General features: G+C 43.7%; 1 protein-coding gene across 2 annotated transcripts in view; it reads left to right on the top strand.

Moving 5' to 3' along the window:
- The first annotated feature begins 146 nt into the window (after positions 1 to 146).
- CSNK2A2 (casein kinase 2 alpha 2) overlaps positions 147 to 18,841 on the top strand; it is a 38,766-nt gene continuing 20,071 nt past the window's right edge. For both annotated transcript variants that reach the window (XR_008598370.1, XM_055000668.1), the window contains exons 1-4: positions 147 to 336; positions 2,645 to 2,756; positions 17,000 to 17,101; positions 17,642 to 17,692. Coding sequence is in view for 1 of the 2 variants with exons in the window: in XM_055000668.1 (XP_054856643.1) it covers positions 233 to 336; positions 2,645 to 2,756; positions 17,000 to 17,101; positions 17,642 to 17,692 (369 nt within the window). In the remaining variant the exon portion in view is untranslated. The remainder of the gene's footprint in view (positions 337 to 2,644; positions 2,757 to 16,999; positions 17,102 to 17,641; positions 17,693 to 18,841) is intronic.

Genomic DNA, 18,841 nt, shown 5'->3' with positions numbered 1-18,841 from the left:
CGAGGCCGCTGCGAGGCCGCCGCCGCCGCCGCCTCCTTTTCCGGGTCCGCTGCGGCGGCGAGTGGAGCAGGCAGCGAGGGCCCGCCGACAAGCGCGCAGCGGCCTGGCGCCGCCCCCGCCGCCCCTCTCCCCCGCCGTGCTGCGCCTGCTGCTGGGCCGCTGCCGCCCCGCCGCCCGCCTCGGCCTCGGCCGCAGCCGCGCCGCCCCCCCGCCGCGCCGCCGCCTCGCCGCCATGCCCGGCCCGGCCGCCGGCAGCAGGTCGCGCGTCTACGCGGAGGTGAACAGCTTGAGGAGCCGCGAGTACTGGGACTACGAGGCCCACGTCCCCACCTGGGGGTAAGAGCCGCCCGCCCGCCCGCCGTGGGTCGCCCTCGCCCGGCCCGCGGGCGCCTCCCTCTTCCGCCCGGCCCCGAGTGCCGCACTGGCCCCGCTGCGCCGCTCGCTTCCTCTTTTGGCGCGAGGGGCGCGGGGAGCTCTCCGGCCGGAGGCAGCAGACGCCGGGCGTCGCGGCGCGGAGCAGGCCGCCTCGGGGGCGGCTGGGGCGGGGCAGGCCGCGGTCTCCGGAGCCTGCTTTGGGGCCTCTCCAGGGCAACCGGTTGGCGACCGTGTGTGGAAACCCAAGACTGGGCTAGATACAAGCGCAAGGATAGGACTGAGGGCAACCCTGAAAGCTCTGGCCTGGGCGTAAGGGCTCTTGCACGTGGCGGTTACTTCAGAGTAGACCTGGGTAGCCGCGTTTGTCTGTCTGTAGCAGTGGAAAAGAGCCCGAGTCCAGGAGCACCCATAAGGCTGACAAAATTTGTGGTGGTGCTTTCGTGAGCCACGGCTCACTTCTTCAGATACCTTTCGCAAGGTAGATGGATTTCCATTCTGTACGGCTAAATGGGGTGCCTTCCGTGGAGATAGATGAGGATGGGCAGCCGCGTTAGTCTGTCTGTAGCAGCAGAAAAGGGCAAGCGTCCAGGAGCACCTATAAGACTAATTTGTGGTAGGGCAGGAGCTTCCGTGAGCCACAGCTCACTTCTTCAGATACTGTATTCTTCAGAGTCCCGAGTGGCTGCATCTCACTTTGATGTTGCTATTCTAGCGTGGAAGGAGATGACCGAAGGAGAGGTAGATCTGGGGTGCAGAATGTGAATATAGTGAGGGCCTTTCTTCCTTTCCTTTCTCATAATGCTCAGCGTTTGGGGTACCCAATGAAGTTGATGGGCAATGGATTCAGGGCGGTCTTCTTTCCTCAATAAGTTTGCTGCCCATGTGATGGCCATAAGCATTAAGAGAATTAAACACATTCATGAAGAATAGGTCCATCAGCAGACTGGTTAGAACGACTAAAGGAACCTCCCCATCCAGGGGCAGTCGACCTCTTAATACAGGTGCCAGAAGGGGGATAAACATGTCCTAGATAAGATAAAATTGTGCTAGATCAAGAGAGAGGGAGGAGTTTCGTCTGCAGTAGAGAGAAATAAAAAGTCTCAGCCTCTATGACCTGTATGTAAGCTCCCTAAAGCAGCTTGTTGATCACTGTGTGAAACAAGATGTTGGACTGGATGGCCCACCAGTCAGATGCAACAAGGTGCTTCTTATGATCTTATTTCTGGGTGAGATTTTCTGCCAGATCTGAGCCAGATAATTTTGTATTTCTAACAAGAGACAAGCTTTCCAAAGTGACAGCCAAGGCATAGAATATTACTTTGAGTCTCAAGTTTTATGTTTAAATCAGACCATGTGGGAAACACCTTTTTAGAATGGGTGTCCTCCTTTGTTGAAAAAGAGATCCAGGGCACGCTCTCACACTTCTGTTTGTTGGCAAGGGTGCAGGTGGGAGTTACAGAGTTGTGACATATAGACTTAAAGCAGCATACCTTAATGGGCATAAAGCATACCTTTAAGACCAAATGATATTAGTTACTCTGAATGCTTTTATAGTTTTTTAGTGTTATTTTATGTATTGCTGTTTTATTGTTATGATGTTGTGACCTGCCCTGAGCCTGCTTTCATGGAGGGCAGGATATATAAATAAATGTAAATTCTGTATTTGAAACAGAGCAAAAGTTGGGGTGATTTGGAAATAGGAAGTGCTAATCAGGAATGTTACCCTATGAACCAGTTGGGGAGTATGTTTTCCTTCCCTGTTGCCATCAACCTTGTTTGAATGTTGGTAGGAAAGAGAGAAGGTAAAGTTTTCTATAGAGAATTGTCTTCCACACTCAAGACCCTTGAAAAAGAGAATTGATAAAGAGTTATTTTGTGTGGTACACTGCCCCCAATGTGTAATTTGGAACAGTCTGTCAGTTCCGTAGCATAAGTCAATTGTTGACTGACTTAGAGAAGTCTTAACAGCTGTTGGCGGATTCTTATTCTGATCTCATGGCTATAGATGAATAACAAGTATTGGGGATTCTTAACTTAAAGAGTTTTAGGTTCTTTTCTTATTTCCCTGCAGTTCTTATAATACTGAAGATTATTCTATCCTGCAGTCACGTTTCACAAAGAGCGATGTTGAAAATGCTACACTGTCTTGAAGTGAAACTCTCTTGCTCTTCACATTTGAAAAGAATCTAAAGCATGACCATCTCTTTCTGGAGGAATTAGGAGAGAATTTCAAGTTTGTAACTAAAGCATGTTTTTCTTTTCACTGTAGTAATCAAGACGATTACCAACTTGTTCGGAAACTCGGCCGGGGGAAGTATAGTGAAGTCTTTGAGGCTATTAACATTACCAACAATGAACGAGTGGTTGTGAAAATTCTTAAGGTGAGTTTTTGTGGGGAGCCTCTGAGGTGGGGACAGCGTTTTATGGTATTTCTACAGCTGTGTAATAGATTGTTCTTAACCATTTGAACTTTCAGATTTAGAATAGGAATAGGGCCATTGAGTTGTATCTGTGTTTTAGTGGTAGTTTGGTAACCATATTCCCTCAGCTCAGAAGGAGCTGTTTGCATCTACTCTGCCCTCCCCTCTCCTCCTCTATATCTGACCAGTTTCTTTTTGCCCTCCATGCATCTGATGAAGAGAACTGTGATTCTCGAAAGCTTATGCTACAATAAAATTGGTTAGTCTTAAAGGTGCTACTGGACTCTTTTTGATTTTGCTACTACAGACTAACACGGCTAACTCTGGATCATATTCCCTCCCTTTCTGTCCTGGAAATCTGAAGTTGCAGCATGAAACTATTTTTGTGAAGAAATAGTATTGTGTCTTGTCTTAGTACCACACCTGCTGTCTCTGTGCAGTAAAATAGTATCTGGTGGATCCTACGGGGCAGGATAGATACTAAGCTAGGATAACTGTAATGTGAAGCTTGCAGGGAAGAGCCGTTCCATTATTTGCATTATCCTGGAAAGAGCTGTTGTTGGGGACCACTTGGATGGGTTCTTTAACAAGCAAACTTGGATGTTGCAGTGAACTACATGCTAATACTAGCCAGCCTTGCTTAAAATGCGGTGGGAAGCATGTGTATCTTCGTATTATATTTTGTCTAACAGCATTTTTAACAGAATAACAGAGTTTTGTGGCATGTTTAAAGATTAACAAATTTATTGTAGCAGGTGACCTTTTTATGTCAAATGTCCATCCCGTTGGCAGGGAGGGGGGAGAAAAGACACCACAGCTCAGCTCTTACTGCCACCACAAAGCATTGGGTAGGCTTAGGCTGGGAAGCTTCGTGCATTGCAAGCATGTCGTATAATTGCAGTCATTCTTCACTGCTGTTATTTCTGCATAAGATGAAGATGTTTGTCAATCGACCGCCTGTTATTTTACCAAGAAACATCTGGTGGGAGAAATGAATTTCTCCTTACGCTTTAGAAGACTATTGGTCCCACTTTTCCGAGTAGTACTGTGATAACGAAAAGGCAGTTCGAGGAAGTAAATGCGGGGTGGAAGAGAACCATGCATGCCACTTTGAAGCCGTTGAGGAGGGCAGGGCAACAAGTTGAATAAACTGATCAAAAGTAGATTCTGTATGTTTGGGAGTGGAGGACCGGCGTGGTTGGTGCCTAAGACAAAAAACAGTAGTAAAAAATGTGCGTTAACATTTATAGGGCTTTTGTGTTTGCTGTGGCAGCTTACTCGATTTGTGTGCGGTAGTCTCTGCTTATTGTTGTCCTGCTAAATGCCAGTTCTGCAATAGTTTGACGGGTTTTGATGATTCTCCAGCCCCAGTCGGATTGCCTTTGCAGCCTCCATGGAGAGTGCTGGTGCTCACTGTGCTTGTTGGTTTTCCTTAAAATGTTTTGCAAGAGTAACATGTTTGTCTTGAGCCAGGAAGTGTAGAGCAGTGACTTTCAAATCTGGGAGGCTCTTTTGAAATACAATACACAGTTAACTTCCTGAATATGGTGTGATTCTGCCGTTTAGCGACTGTCTTATTGCTATGCATATGGTTAAATCAGGGGTTTGGAATACACATTTTAACTAGGCAGCAGTGGACAGGATTTAAGGTGTCAGTGTGTGTTACAGAGCTTAAGCCTTTAGGAGCTTACAGTCTTAAGTTTGGCACCGAGGGGAGATGATAGGGAGGCTTGGGGGGGTGATAGTACCCTTGCAGCTATTCTATTGAATTTACATTATTGAGACATTGGGGGACATGCAGAGCCACTGACAACTTCTTCAAGTGCCTCTGAGGTATGCCACGCACTGAATAGGAACTTTGGTTGGATAAATGTTAGGCAGCAGTCACATGCACCAAACTCTGAGCAATTCCCCTTGAACACAGCTTGCTTTCCTATTGCTCAGGCCTTGTTTCCAAGTGAGCACAACTAAGATCTACAGAAAATTTTTCTAGTTGATTCATGTGAATGGTCAAACCAGAATCCATTTCCCAAGTGTTTCTCAGAACCCAGAGAAGGTTCAAAATAACTTTCCAGCGCTTTGTATATAATGACCATCTTGCTTTTTGATATAGTATCTAAGTCATACACAACGTCTAAAGTAGCACAATTATCTAGTCCCAAAATAGTAATCAACAAGCAAGGGGACTCAGGGGGGAAGGGAAATCCCATCACCCACTGCTGGCTGCCTTTCCTGTGCTAGCGCCACTTTTCTCCCCCTTCCCTGTGCTTCCCCCATTCGCTCCGGCTCCCATTCTTCCCTGTCCTGCTTTCTCTCCTCCCATTTTATTAGTAGCCTTTTCCCTTCCTAGTTCTCGTCTCCCCCTCCCTCAGTCCCTGCATCTTCTCCCACTTCCTTCCTCCTGCCTCCCCCTAAAGGCGGTATCAGTAATAAAATAGTTTAAAAGTGCCAAGATCTTTCAATACTGCTGTGTGAGATCTTAGCTATCAATTTGAGTTGCTTCGGTTATTGTTGATTAGGTTTACCAATACCACCCAAAATGGCAGCCACGATCTCGCAGTGTAGTCTTGCAAGATCTTGGCACTTTTAATTTTGTCCTATCTCCCCCATCCTACTTTCTGCAAACTTGGGGGTCCTCCTTCTTTGCAAAAATATCTGCCCTAGCCTTGAGTGGCCCCATTGTGTGGTTTTATTTATCCACATGGTGAAGTCATTGCTGTTAGACAGGTAAAAAGTAGGTAAAGGTGCAAGCACCGAGTCATTACTGACCCATGGGGGGACATCATATCACGACGTTTTCTTAGCAGGCTTTTGTTACGGGGTGGTTTGCCATTGCCTTCCCCAGTCCTCTACACTTTACCCCCAGGAAACTGGGAACTCATTTTACCGACTTTGGAAGGATGGAAGGCTGAGTCAACCTTGAGCCGGCTACCTGAACCTGGCTTCCGCCGGGATCGAACTCAGGTTGTAAGCAGAGCTTGGGCTGCAGTACTGCAGCTTACCACTCTGCGCCTCGGGGCTCTTAGATAGGTAGATATCATTTTTTTTTAGACTTAAAGCTACTTTGCAAACTCATTAAAAGAGTGTAACAGTCCAGATCTGCCAGTTTACTCTCCAACAAATACCCTCTCACAGGAAACCATTTTACAAGCCTTCCGGAATGCAGTAAATGAAGGCACCCTCCGCACCCCTGCTCTGTAAGCCATTGCAAGGACTGGACATGCCACAGAAAAATCGCATAGCTGACCATTGCCAATTGGGCAATCTTAAGAGAGCAAGGAGAAGATTGTCTGAAGAATATGGCTGGTACAGGGGGCATATAACAGGAGATGTGCTTTCATAAGTATGAGATCCCCAGGCTGTGAAGGAATCCTGGATCCTGGAAGCAAATACCCAACCAGCGCCATTGATGCAGCAGTGGAGTTATATATTTGACGCAGCTGACAGAAATTTCACTGCTGTGTTTTGTAACAGTGGAAGCTTTCAAAATTCTTCAAAGGTCACCGATGTAGAGCTTGTTACAGTAGTTCATTCTGGAGTTTAACAGTAGCGTGGATCAGGATGGCTTAGTTTGCAGAGTCTAAGGAGTCAGTTCATGAACAAGAAAGAAGAGCAGCACCAACCTGTTTATCCATTGACAAGGTGGGGTCTAGGAGCAACTCCAAATTCTTAATTAAAGCTCCCTTTAGTAGATCTTCAATCCAGTCTAAGGCAGTAAATCAGTGCCAGTCAAACACTCTGCCTTCCAAGTCAGCATCACCTCCATATTGCATGGATTAAGTTTCGGTTTGTTTGCCCCCAGCCTCTTGACCTTGTTCTTAAGACACTGGTGCAGGACTGTTGCAGCTGCTTCTGGAGGCTTAGGTAACGAGATAATGCAGGCTGACTTTTACATATTGGGGGCAACCCATTCCAGATGATCTCTGCTGAAGGCTTAACATAAAGGTTAAGGTGTATGGGAGATAAAATAGGACGTGCAGCACCCTACACGCCAGGTTCGAACTAGTTTGTGCTGCCTCTCCTTGGAAACTCTTCCTTGCCAACAAGAACAAAACCAACTTTACCTTTTGTCTCAGACATTGATTGCTGCTGATGTGCCCAAATATTCTGTGTGCCCACGTCAAATGTTGTTGACAGCTCTAATATGTCAGCAGTGATAGACTGTCCTTATTGCATTGCAGCCAGAGATAATCAACCAAGACCAGTAAGTGATGTTTCAGTCCTGAGTCCAGGACTGAAGCCAGACTGAAATGAGTCAAAGGCACATGTTTCATCCAGAAAAACCTGCAGTTGCTCTTCTGTGACCAGCTCAGTCGCTTTGCCCCAAAAGGGAAGACAGGTTGATAGTTCCCCACATTCTGGTTATCCAAAGATGATTTCTCAAAGTCTGATCACAGCTTCTTTCAGATGTGAAGGAAATACCCCTTGGGAGAATGGCTTATTAATAATCTTCCCTAGGAGAGTTTCCACTTTCTCTTAGCATGATTTTAATAGCCAGGATGGCATGGATCCAGTATGAGGAAATTGCTTGCACTATTACTGATGCCTTGGGTCGGGTTATTTTTTTTGAGTCAGCGGTAAATAAGATAAGAAAATATCTTCCTCATGTCATAAATATTTCAGTGTACTTATTATACCCTAGTCAATCCATTCTTTCCGCACTTTTTAATTTATTCTCCTTATATAATGCTGAATTATCCCACATAGGAGAGAACATATGGGTAGAGACTTGGACCTTTCTGCAGTTCCTCACTAGTCACATTAGCAATGAATATAGGTGGAAGAAATTCTTCTTAAAAGCTGTTGTGATGCATATACAATCAGACAAGTAAGTAATTGTCAATTCATTGTTTGGTCTAACTAGGAGCTCCTTTTGTTTTGGGGATAAATCAAGTGCACACTTTGAAATTTAAAAAGAAATGTGGAATAACTGAAGGTTGGAAAAAATTAGGTGGCTGTCTGCAGTTTGTTGTGCAGGTTATTTTGACTGAGCAAATATGCCTGTTATGCAGGTACTCCTGTCAGGGAGCTGAGATTGTTAATGACTCACCCATTATGTGCACCCTCATTGGAAAACCATATTTTGTTGCCATACAGCAGCCCTCACCTCTATTTTACATACTCGTTCAGGTGCAGGGCATCTTTCTAATATATTCCACAATAAAACTAAGTAATACTAAAAAGTATTCTGTGCATTTTTCTTGTGTGTGCTTTACCGAGATACAGGACAGTTAAAGTGTGCATTCTCAAAGACAATGTGCGTGCATCAGAAATCTGGTGGAGTAAGAATAGCATGATACAGTTTGTCCTTGAATATAAAATCTATAAAAAGGATGAGGGAAAGTAGATTTTGGGATAGTGTTGCTAGATATGATTATGGACAAATGAAACCAATGAGCTAGAAAACAGGAACAAACTTTTGCAGAGAGAGAATCACTGTGGATAGAATTGGACTGTTTTCTATGGTGGTGGTTGTGGTGGCTAGCCACCCTAGGCACCTGATGGTTGAGGAAGGTATGCAAATACTTTTAAACAATTACTTTATATTAAAAAAAGCTTAAACAGTAATTTAGAAATAGTGACATAAACAGTAATAAACTAACCATCACAAGATGAGGAGAGCAAGCGAGACAAATACTAGATGTTAGCAAACATCTTTTGGGAAGGAGTCCCACAAATGGATGCAACCACGGAACAGGTCTTTGTTTCCAGTGACCTCTTTCTGAAGGTGGAGAAGCTCAAAGAACGGCCTTCATTGACTGTCTGAGCCTGCAGGCAGATTCCTAGGAGAGAGAGTCCTTCAGATACTCCAGTCTCAGATGTCTAGTGCTCTAAAGGTCAAGCCAGAGCTTTAAATTGTGCCCAGAAGCTAACTGGTGGCCAATAAAGATATTCTAATACCGGTGAAACTGGCTTGCTGCAGTCGGTCTCAACTAGTTGATGTTGCCAAGGTCCTTAAAGAGAATCTCATCTACAATGCATTGTAGTAATCAAGCTTTACCAATGATAAGGCGTGGATAACTGTGACAAGATCGTCCTTTTCCAGGAGAGGATGTAGCTGGCGTACTAGCTGGAGGAGGTAAAAGGCTCTTCAAGCTACGGATACCGTGTCTGTGTTGATAAGCAGTGCTGGAGCTAATAGCACCCGCAGTCTGCAAACGTGATTTCGGAGAGGGAGTTCAAGCCCATCCATCAGGTTGAATCTCACCACCGTGGTCAGCTGTTATTTGTTAAAAATATTTCTGTACCAACTTCATGCAAGTTTGGTTTACAAAGCCATAGCCAAAAACAGCAATTCACAAAGCAGCCCTCTTAAAACTTCACTAGTATAGAAGCTGACAGTCTGAAATCCATAAATCGACTGCCATAAAACTCTGCTAATTAGTTAGTTCAAATGAGCAGGTCTTCATTTTCCACAGTTTGTGAAAGATGAGAAGACAGCACTGCTTGTACTTATGCAGAATCTTGTTCTAAAACGATTACCAAAAAAGTCACGGAGTCGGCCACTGCAGCCCTCTTGCGTACTTTTGGGAAGGGGTGGCAAGGAGGAGCTGCCTCAGTGAATGAATAGGAACCAGTGAATAGGGACCAGTGGTCCTCAGTGGGCTATCCTGGGATTTGGCTGCAGTTTTACGGCCAAGCTACAAGTGATGCCAGACACGTGTTTTTTAATGTGTAGGAAATGCACTGTTACCTGGGAACTGTAGTTGAAAACATTGTTATGTCCCTAGTGCAGGAAGGTAGGGGAGGGGAAGAGCTTTTCAAAGACAGTTTTCAAAGAGAACCATGTGGGAGGGCTGGAGGAGAGGAACTTTGCAGTTGTTTTCTTGCAATCTCTGTGGAGAGATGAACCACCAGCTCTTCCCCTCCCCTGCCTCCCTGCACTAGATACAGGGTCTTGTATTACTCTCTCCATTGAGATTGCAAGAAAACAATTTTAAAGTTCTTCTTGGTCTTTGAAAAGTATCTTTGAAAAGCTCTTCCCATCCCCTGCCTCCCCACGCTAGGGACAGAACGCTGTTTTTAACTACAGTTCCCAGGTAACATTGTGTCTCCGACACATTAATAAACACGTGTCTGGTGTCACTTGAACCTTGGCCCTTAGACACCATACATTCCTTTATTAAGAGTCAGTGGGGTGTAGTGCTTAGAATGTCATATTAGGAATGGGGAAGACCATTGTTAGGATCTCCAATCAACAATGGAGCTAGCTGGGATGATCTTGGGCTAGTAACTCTCAGCCTAACCTGTCTGAGGATCAAGTCAGTTCAGGAGACTCCAGTCGCTGCAGTTATCAGGAGCTGGTTGGAGCATGCAAATTACTCACATTTTGCAGTCACTTCGTTGGCCACCCATCAGCTAGCTGTCTCAGTTCAAGGCACTGGTTACTCTCTACGAAGCCCTTCATGTCCTTGGTCCCTTGTATCTGCAGGAATACTTCTCCCTGTGTGCTCCGCCATGACAGCTTCACTCGTCAGGGCAGGGCCTTTTGCAAAAGGCAAGCTCAAGAACTGCCTGTACGTGCTCGTTCACTGTTGAAGCTCCTGCCTTGTGGAATGGTCTGCCTGAGGAGGTCGGGAAACCTCCCACTCTCCTAGCATTCTGCAAATTGTGCAAAAATGAATTATTTACGAGGGTTTTTTAACTCAGTGAATAAGGCTATAAGGTTCAGAAGCATGCCTTGATAAAGGAATAAACTATAGTATATAGTGCACCCTGAGTCTTATTATGCGACTGCTAGATAATTTAAAAACTGATAAATCACCGGGCCCAGATGGCATACATCCAAGAGTTCTGAAAGAACTCAAGTGTGAACTTGTAGATCTCCTCACAAAAATATGTAATCTGTCATTAAACTCTGCATCTGTTCCTGAGGACTGGAAGGTAGCTAATGTTGTCCCCATCTTTAAAAAAGGTTCCAGGGGAGATCCGGGAAATTACAGGCCAGTCAGCCTGACGTCAATACCGGGTAAGTTGGTGGAAACTATTATCAAAAATAAAATTAGTGGGCACATTGATGACCAAAAGCTGATGAGGAAAACTCAGCATGGGTTCTGTAAGGGAAGATCTTGTCTCACCAATCTGTTAGAGTTCTTTGAGGGAGTGAACAAACAAGTGGACAAGGGAGACCCGATAGATATTGTTTATCTTGACTTCCAGAAAGCTTTTGACAAAGTTCCTCATCAAAGGCTCCTAAGTAAGCTCAGTAGCTATGGGATAAAGGGCCAAGTCCTCTTGTGGATCGAAAACTGGCTAATTAATAGGAAACAGAGAGTGAGTATAAACGGGCACTTCTCACAGTGGAGGGTGGTGAGCAGTGGGGTGCCACAGGGGTCAGTATTGGGTCCAATGCTTTTTAACTTGTTTATTAATGATTTGGAATTGGGATTAAGCAGTGAAGTGGCTAAATTTGCAGATGACACGAAATTGTTCAGGGTGGTGAAAGCCAGAGAGGATTGTGAGGCACTCCAAAGGGATCTGTCGAGGCTAGAAGAGTGGGCATCCATGTGGCAAATGAGGTTCAATGTAGCCAAGTACAAAGTAATGCACATTGGAACCAAAAATCCAAAATATAAATACAAGTTGATGGGGTCTGAACTGGCGGAGACTGACCAAGAGAGAGATCTTGGAGTCATGATAGATAACTCACTAAAAATGTCAGCACAGTGTGCGACTGCCATAAAAAAAGCTAATGCTATGCTAGGGGTTATTAGGAAAGGGATTGAAAACAAATCAGCCGGTATCATAATGCCTCTGTATAAATCGATGGTGAGGCCTCATTTGGAGTACTGTGTACAGTTCTGGTCGCCACACCTTAAAAAAGATATCATAGCACTGGAAAAAGTACAGAGAAGGGCAACTAAAATGATTAAAGGGTTGGAACACTTTCCCTATGAGGAAAGATTGAGGCGCTTGGGGCTCTTTAGCCTGGAGAAAAGACGACTGAGGGGAGACATGATAGAGGTTTACAAGATAATGCACGGGTTAGAGAAGGTAGAGAAAGATGTGTTTTTCTCCCTTTCTCACAATACAAGAACTCGTGGGCACTCTATGAAATTATTGAGCAGTCGGGTTAGAACAGATAGAAGAAAATACTACTTTACACAAAGGGTGATAAACACATGGAATTCGTTGCCACAGGAGGTGGTGGCAGCTACAAGCATTGCCAGCTTCAAGAGGGGACTGAACAAATATATGGAGCAGAGGTCCATCAGTGGCTATTAGCCACAGGAGATAGATGGTATTCTCTTTGTGGGGAGGTGGTGCTCTGTTGTCTTGGTGCTGGAAGGAAGGCAGTGGGAGGGCTTCTGGTGTCCTGGCCTCACTGACAGTCCTTTAGATGGCACTGGATTTCTAGCCACTGTGTGTGACAGAATGTTGGACTGGATGGGCCACTGGCCTGATCCAACATGGCTTTGCTTATGTTCTTTGCTTAAAGGTGTATAAATAACATAAATAAAAGTGGAGGAGAACTTTGTCAGCTGCCCTGAGTTTCCTAGAGGAATGGCAGGATAAACTGTGATAGATTATTGATACTTGTTGAAATTGTTTGCAGCCTCATCTGTTTTGAATGTAAATGAGAGGGTTGAGTAGTTCCCAATCCTATATTTATTTATCTCCCAGCAATTAACATCATGTATAGGGGACAAAAGAGAATCTTGGGGAACTTATAATACAGATGGCTATGTCACAGAATGGAAACTGCTGCATTGGAAAAGAGTGGAACTACCTATTCAGCTCCAATTTAGCCACTGCACAGAAGTCCAAGAAGAGCAAAGGGGGTTGCACCCTTCCCCCTCCTCTTCTCCCATCAGGGAAACCAAAGCAGCTTGTGTCCCCAAACCAGACTGTTGTAATCAGCACAATCCAGGAACGTCTGGATTGGATCTGGAGATTATCAACCAGTTCGTTGTTGGATAAAAAGTTAAGCATCTTAAATAGCTGAGGAAGTTTCTTGAGTGGTTTCATGGCCACCTCCTTCAAGGCAGCCTGAGTCAGCCTGGGATTATCCAACCAGCCCCGTCCTTGGTTTCAAACTTGGTACCTACCCAGATGCAACAAGAAATGTCTTATGTTTACACTACAATCAACCTAAAATCCATGTGAGGGCAGATATGAGCAATTTTATCCATGAAATGTTTCGTGTACAAATCACAGAAGGGGCTACCCGTGGTTCAACTTTAGTCTTGGGGTTCATGAGATGGAGGTATTTCACCACCTAGAAAAGCAGATGCAGTTATGGCAAAGAAGTATTTTTGCTTCATTGTCACAGACCTACAAATAGTCTCTAGGCTGTGTCCCTGAAATACCAGGGAGCTGAGCTGGCTGTGGTCAGTAGGAGAAGACATATAGGGGGAAAAATTTCAGGTGAGTAGCTTTGTTGATCTACAGCAGAACAGCAAGGTTTGCATCCAATAGTACCTTAAAGACCAACGAGATGTGTGTCAGTTACTTGACTCTGTTTCCATGCTTCAGAAACTGAGAGCACAAACAGACCCTTCAGTATTATGAGCTAAAATGTGTTGCTTCAATGCCTATGTCATACTTAGTGTTATACACACACACAGTTGTAACGAGTCAGATCCCGTGTCTAAAACCAAGTTTCAACTTGCCAAGAGAAAGATGGATCTCTCTCCGGGGAAGCAGAAAGCAGTTAGTCTTTAGACCTGTCAAACAGATAAGTTCTTTGAACCAGCTGTTTATCAGTACATTTATTTATATAGGGTTCAATATTGCTTTGCAACTCCTCATCAAACACACAGACACCAATTTAGAGTTTATTTCACTTTATTGAAAATACACCCTAGTTTTTTAATGAAGCAAGCAATCAAAATATAAATGGCTATTAATATGAATCCTATAACAACAGAACATAGAAAGGCAATAAGAAATAAGTTCACTAACATTTCTCAATAAATCCTAAGTTCAACATTGCTCAAAGTTTCCATGAAATACATAGGTAGAAATGGTTTCTCATCTAGATTCTCCCAAGAGATCTCTTCCATCAGTACCCTGCTTATTCTTTCTGTGTTTGCAATGATATACCTAATCATATGCAAATATTTAGGGTCTATTCACATGATAGCACAAACAAATATTGATTCGTTTGACACTTCACTGAATATTCATAATTTCATAGTACAGCCTTCCAATTAGTTAAAAAATTATGTCATAATCTGTACTGCAGGAAAATACTATAAATCTCTGACAAGTGTCAAGAAAAGTTAAGTTGGATGATCACCATTGGTTGAATCTCTGATAGAGGAACATCAATCTCGGTAGAGTCCACTATTTTAATTAATTGTCAAAGGATGAAAGCACACCTGTTGAATTACCTTATACATAGAAAAAATACACTGAAAGTTCATGCAAAGTTTAAAAGTTCATCTAGAGTATAGAAGCTAGGCCTAGTATTGTTCAGTATTGATCATTGGCATATGATCTTAATCTATATTGGCATAACACAGTTCTTATAGAAGCAGCTTGTATGTCTCTCTCATTTCAGATATCAGAGCTCATTAACATAAGACAAGCAGAAATATGTCAGGTCTATGGATGACAGGCTATGGCAGATAAATCTCTGTACCCTCACAGCAAGCCCTCCATGGTCTTGGTTGAAAAGGCTTTATTCAAGGAATCAAATCATGTTCATAGATTTGTCTACAGGTTGATCAGAAGTTGACAGGAATAACAAGATCTGTAAAAGTTACAGTTCTTATAGGTCCCAAGTACACATCCCCCCTCCCAACAGGAAAACATAACTTTTGGCGCGAAGTTCTGAGAACTCCCTAAATAGTTTACATACTTCGTCTAGACAAAGGAGAGGGGCAACAGATTAAGAATGAAACACAGTATTCCTCTTTCCCCTGAAAACTAGCAGGTTTGCAAGGTCAGAAACACTCACCTTCGAAGCACAAGAGATAAGACACTCTGGCTACAGCAGACCTGTGAATACAAGGCAAGTTATGGCATCAGCTATATGATATCAAGGCACAGCATAGAACAATGGTTGAGCACAAAACACTGGCTCACAGCAACACGTCAGCTGAAAATAATGGCATGAATGGGTGACAGACATGACAAAATCACAGCCCCATGCATATTGTACTGACAGAGTGCTGATTAACCTGGAATAATGAGCACACCAGTTCTTGATTCAGTTGGTAGTATCATCATTAAAAGGGTGGGGAATTAACCTTTCATTGACCTTGCGCTCATAGTGCAGTGTTGTTTCTAAATATTCTGTGATCTGATAACAAATAGCATGCATATTTTATAGGGTTGGCTTGCAAGTCAACTGACTGCTTGGCCATCATCAGTTGACTGCCCGAGAGTTGACATCAAATTTTGCTTCATTCAGAAATGTTACTGTTTATATGGCAGCTTGTTTTTATTTATTTTTTACACGCTGGTGTTCATTAAGCACTGGATACAAGCTGGAGACTACATGCTGGGGGAACTAGCCACCCCCCCCCCCAAGAGTCATCCTTTTGTTCCTAATTTCAGGTGGGGAGCCACGACACACAGGTCATACAGACTAGAATAAGGATCCATCTGGTAGCTAGCTCTGGCAAGAGAAACATGAGTCAGTAGTTTGAGCCCCACAACAGCAAGAGCCCCACAACACAAGGCAAAAGTCCCGGCTGACTGGCCCAGCAACAGTGGTGTCAGATGCCAGAAAATGAAGGGGCCAGGACTAGAACCCGTGCCTTTACAGAGCATCTCCCTATTCATAAAGCCAAAGCACAACAGCTGTTGAAAACAATTGCCTGTTACCTGCTAGTGCTCTCTCTATGCAGGAGATGGTGAGCAAGTCCACCTGCCCCCTTTCCCCTACATTGAACAATCCCACCATCCCTGGGACCCCCTTTTGCAAGAAGGTCAAATTGCCACAGTGAACAATGGAGCTGCATCCGTCTACTGGCCTGGGGCTGAGTTAGCTCCTTGTCTGTCGAGAGGACTTTCTTTTTTTCCCGTGTGCTACTACCACTGTGGTGCTCACAGGGATATGCCCTCTGATGTGGAATTCAGGCCTTTCCCAGCTGTGTTGAGCTTTGTTAAGTTCCTTCCTTTATTTGGATATTTATACTCTGCATTTGTCTCCAAAAGGGAACCAGAGCAGCTTTTATATCATTCTCTTCTTCTCACAACCATTCTGTGAGATAGATTAGGCTAAGTGTGTGTGTGACTGGCCCAAGGTCACCTAGCAAGTCTCTAAGGGGTGGGGAGAGGTGATTTTGAAGAGTCAGCCGGGGTCACTGAGATGAGTGAGGTCTTCTGTTCCCAGGCTGTCGATGGGTTGATCTTGGAGATTAGGCTTAATGGGACCGAAGTGATGGTTTGGGAGGTCTGATCATGGGAGGAGGTGAATAAAGAGATTCTCTCCCCCTCTCTGTATGGATGGTATGAAAATCAAAATCCTTTAGAAATAACGGTGGAAAAGGAAGATGCTGATTTGGCTCCTGGAACTGAAAGAGGGCTGGATGAAGTGAACAGTGGTATGGTGTCTTGGATAGTTCTGGCCAGCTGTGCAGTCCTCCTTCAGCCCTCAACTGAGAGATGTGTAGAGGATTGCTGTGGTAATGTGTGTGTCTCTTTTCATAGGTTCTCCATGCAAACAATTGCCAGTTTTGATTGTACCTTGTGCAGGGTACCAGAGACTGTCTGGGGCTTGTGTTAGTGTACCATCCACACAGCTGCCTGTTGAGGCCCTGGCTGATCCTTCACCAGTGGATCATGGATAGATTCTTGCAGATGGCAAATGCCTGTCAGTCTGTTGTAGAAATACACACTTTCCAGAAAACTTTGATATAGTTAGACATAGGAGTTCATTAATAGGGCAGTCATTGCCACATCCCAATAAAACAGAGATCTGAATCTGACATTTTTCCTTCTTCAAGTCCTTGCTAGAGAAAACAGGAACATCTCTATATCTAGAAGCAGCAGGGACACATCTTTCTCTTTTGGTAGAAGTTCATGGGTGTCTTTATCTTTCTGAAATGGGAACAAAGTGAACTATATTGCTGCAATATTGCCAGTGGATGACTGTTTTTATTTGTTTCTTTCCCAGTCCAGAAGTGGCATTCTTGCCAGTGACCTGTGTTTCCATGAGGCTGACAACCTTTCATCTGTCCAGCTTAACTTGCCGGGTGTAAACTAACACTGAAAGAAATCTCACTTCTAATCACTCTTGTGTATTTAAGCCAGTGAAGAAAAAGAAGATAAAACGAGAAGTTAAGATTTTGGAGAACTTACGAGGTGGAACCAACATCATCAAACTGATCGACACTGTTAAGGATCCAGTGGTATGTGCTTATACAACCCCCACTTCCTGTGTGTGTATGTGTGGTCTGTTTAATTGTTATTTTAAATTATTTTAGGCTTTGTATTTGAAGTGCTTGTTTTAATGTTTTTATCACTGCCTTGGGGATGGACCCTAAGGTGGGTGAAAAGATGACATAAAATGTTTTAAATAAATATATAGTGTGGATATTTGGGCTAACCTCAGAAATGAGTTATGGGATCCGGTCAGTTTCTTGGGTTTACTATTCAGCTGTGTGTTGTAGATGTAGTACTTTTTCAGGCTGGGATTTTTAATGTGTTGATTTCTTCAAGTATGCCATTTTACATTTCTTTTAATCCACTGCTGAGCACTTAAGGTAAGGTAGGATAATGATCCAAATAAATCCAGGCTTTTAAGGGTTAACTGGAGAAAGTGAACTTCAGACAGGTACTTCCTTATTAGATGTTTGAGTCTTGGGGCTTATCCAGTAGAAAATTAGAATAATTGGGGAGGAAGTTTATAGAAGGATGTGGCTAAACCATAATTTTTTTCTGTGTTGCAGTCAAAAACTCCAGCTTTAGTATTTGAATACATCAATAATACAGATTTTAAGGTGAGGCTTTCTTTCTTTCTGTCTGTCTGGATTTGTTAGAAAACCTTGAAGGAAAACTGTTGAAATGCAAGGATTTGTTTGTCCTTACGTTAAATAATTTGATCCGCTTTAACCCTACTGTTCAGCTGCAAAGCCCTCAAGTTGTCTTACAGCATAAACCAATATTAAAAAGCAACTCAAAAATAATTAATACAATGCATATTGTAACCAAAGATACTGCACCTGAAAAGGCCCAGCTTGTAGCTGTTTGTCCATCCTTAGTGAGGGCAGGTGAAGCACAGCATGACATAATACGTTGCAGATTAGCAGGAATATATTGCATGTTTGGTCTTCTGTGTGTGCATGTGTTAAATTCTTCCTGCTTTTTCATAGGAAAATACCCAGTGCTTTTCACAAAAAAATCAAATTCCAGATTAAGTCAATAAAAATATACGTTGAAATTTCAACCAATAATAGGAGATGCAAAACAGCATTTTTTCTGTAATAGAACAGTCATGAGATACAAACTGACCATTACAAACCTTGGAGAATTAACCTGGCACCTAAAAAAATATAGTGTTGGTGCTTCATGGAACTGTCTGGCAAGGTTATTCCATAAAGAATGGTATTCTGGTTAAAGTTTCGGATTAGGATCTGAGAGATCCAGGTTTGAATCCCTGCTCTGTCATGGAAGCTTGCTTGAGTGACTTTGGGTCAGCGTAACCTATCTCCAGGGTTGTTGTGAGGATAAAACAGGAGAGGAGAATGATATAAGCTGTTTTGCTTTCCTCAATGGGGAGAAAGGCAGTGTATCATTGAAGTAAATCAATAAATAGAGCACCATGGGGGGAGGATCTTTTCAGCCAAGTGCACGTTATTTCTGAAAGTGTGGCATCTACAGAAATACCTCAGAAGCAGGCCTTAAACGTTGGATATGTTTGTTATAAGAGAAGGTGGTCCTTCAAGTGCCCAAGCCATTTCAGGTTTCATCAAAGCCAGCCTCTTCAGTTGTTCCTGGAACAAATCTTCTTCAACATCCCAGTTATTAATCTCACGTTGCCTTGTTCTAAGTGAATTGGGGTGTCCAGTCTTTAGGGACAGCCCATGTAGGGCACATTGCAGTAATCTAACCTGCATGTCAGAAGGGCATGCATCCTTGGCCATGCTATC

This window comes from Eublepharis macularius, chromosome 16 (genome assembly GCF_028583425.1).
Source record: "Eublepharis macularius isolate TG4126 chromosome 16, MPM_Emac_v1.0, whole genome shotgun sequence".
In the NCBI taxonomy this organism is placed as follows: domain Eukaryota; kingdom Metazoa; phylum Chordata; class Lepidosauria; order Squamata; family Eublepharidae; genus Eublepharis; species Eublepharis macularius.
The sequence above is the reverse complement of the archived record's forward strand: the minus strand, read 5'-3'. Positions and strand labels throughout refer to the sequence as shown.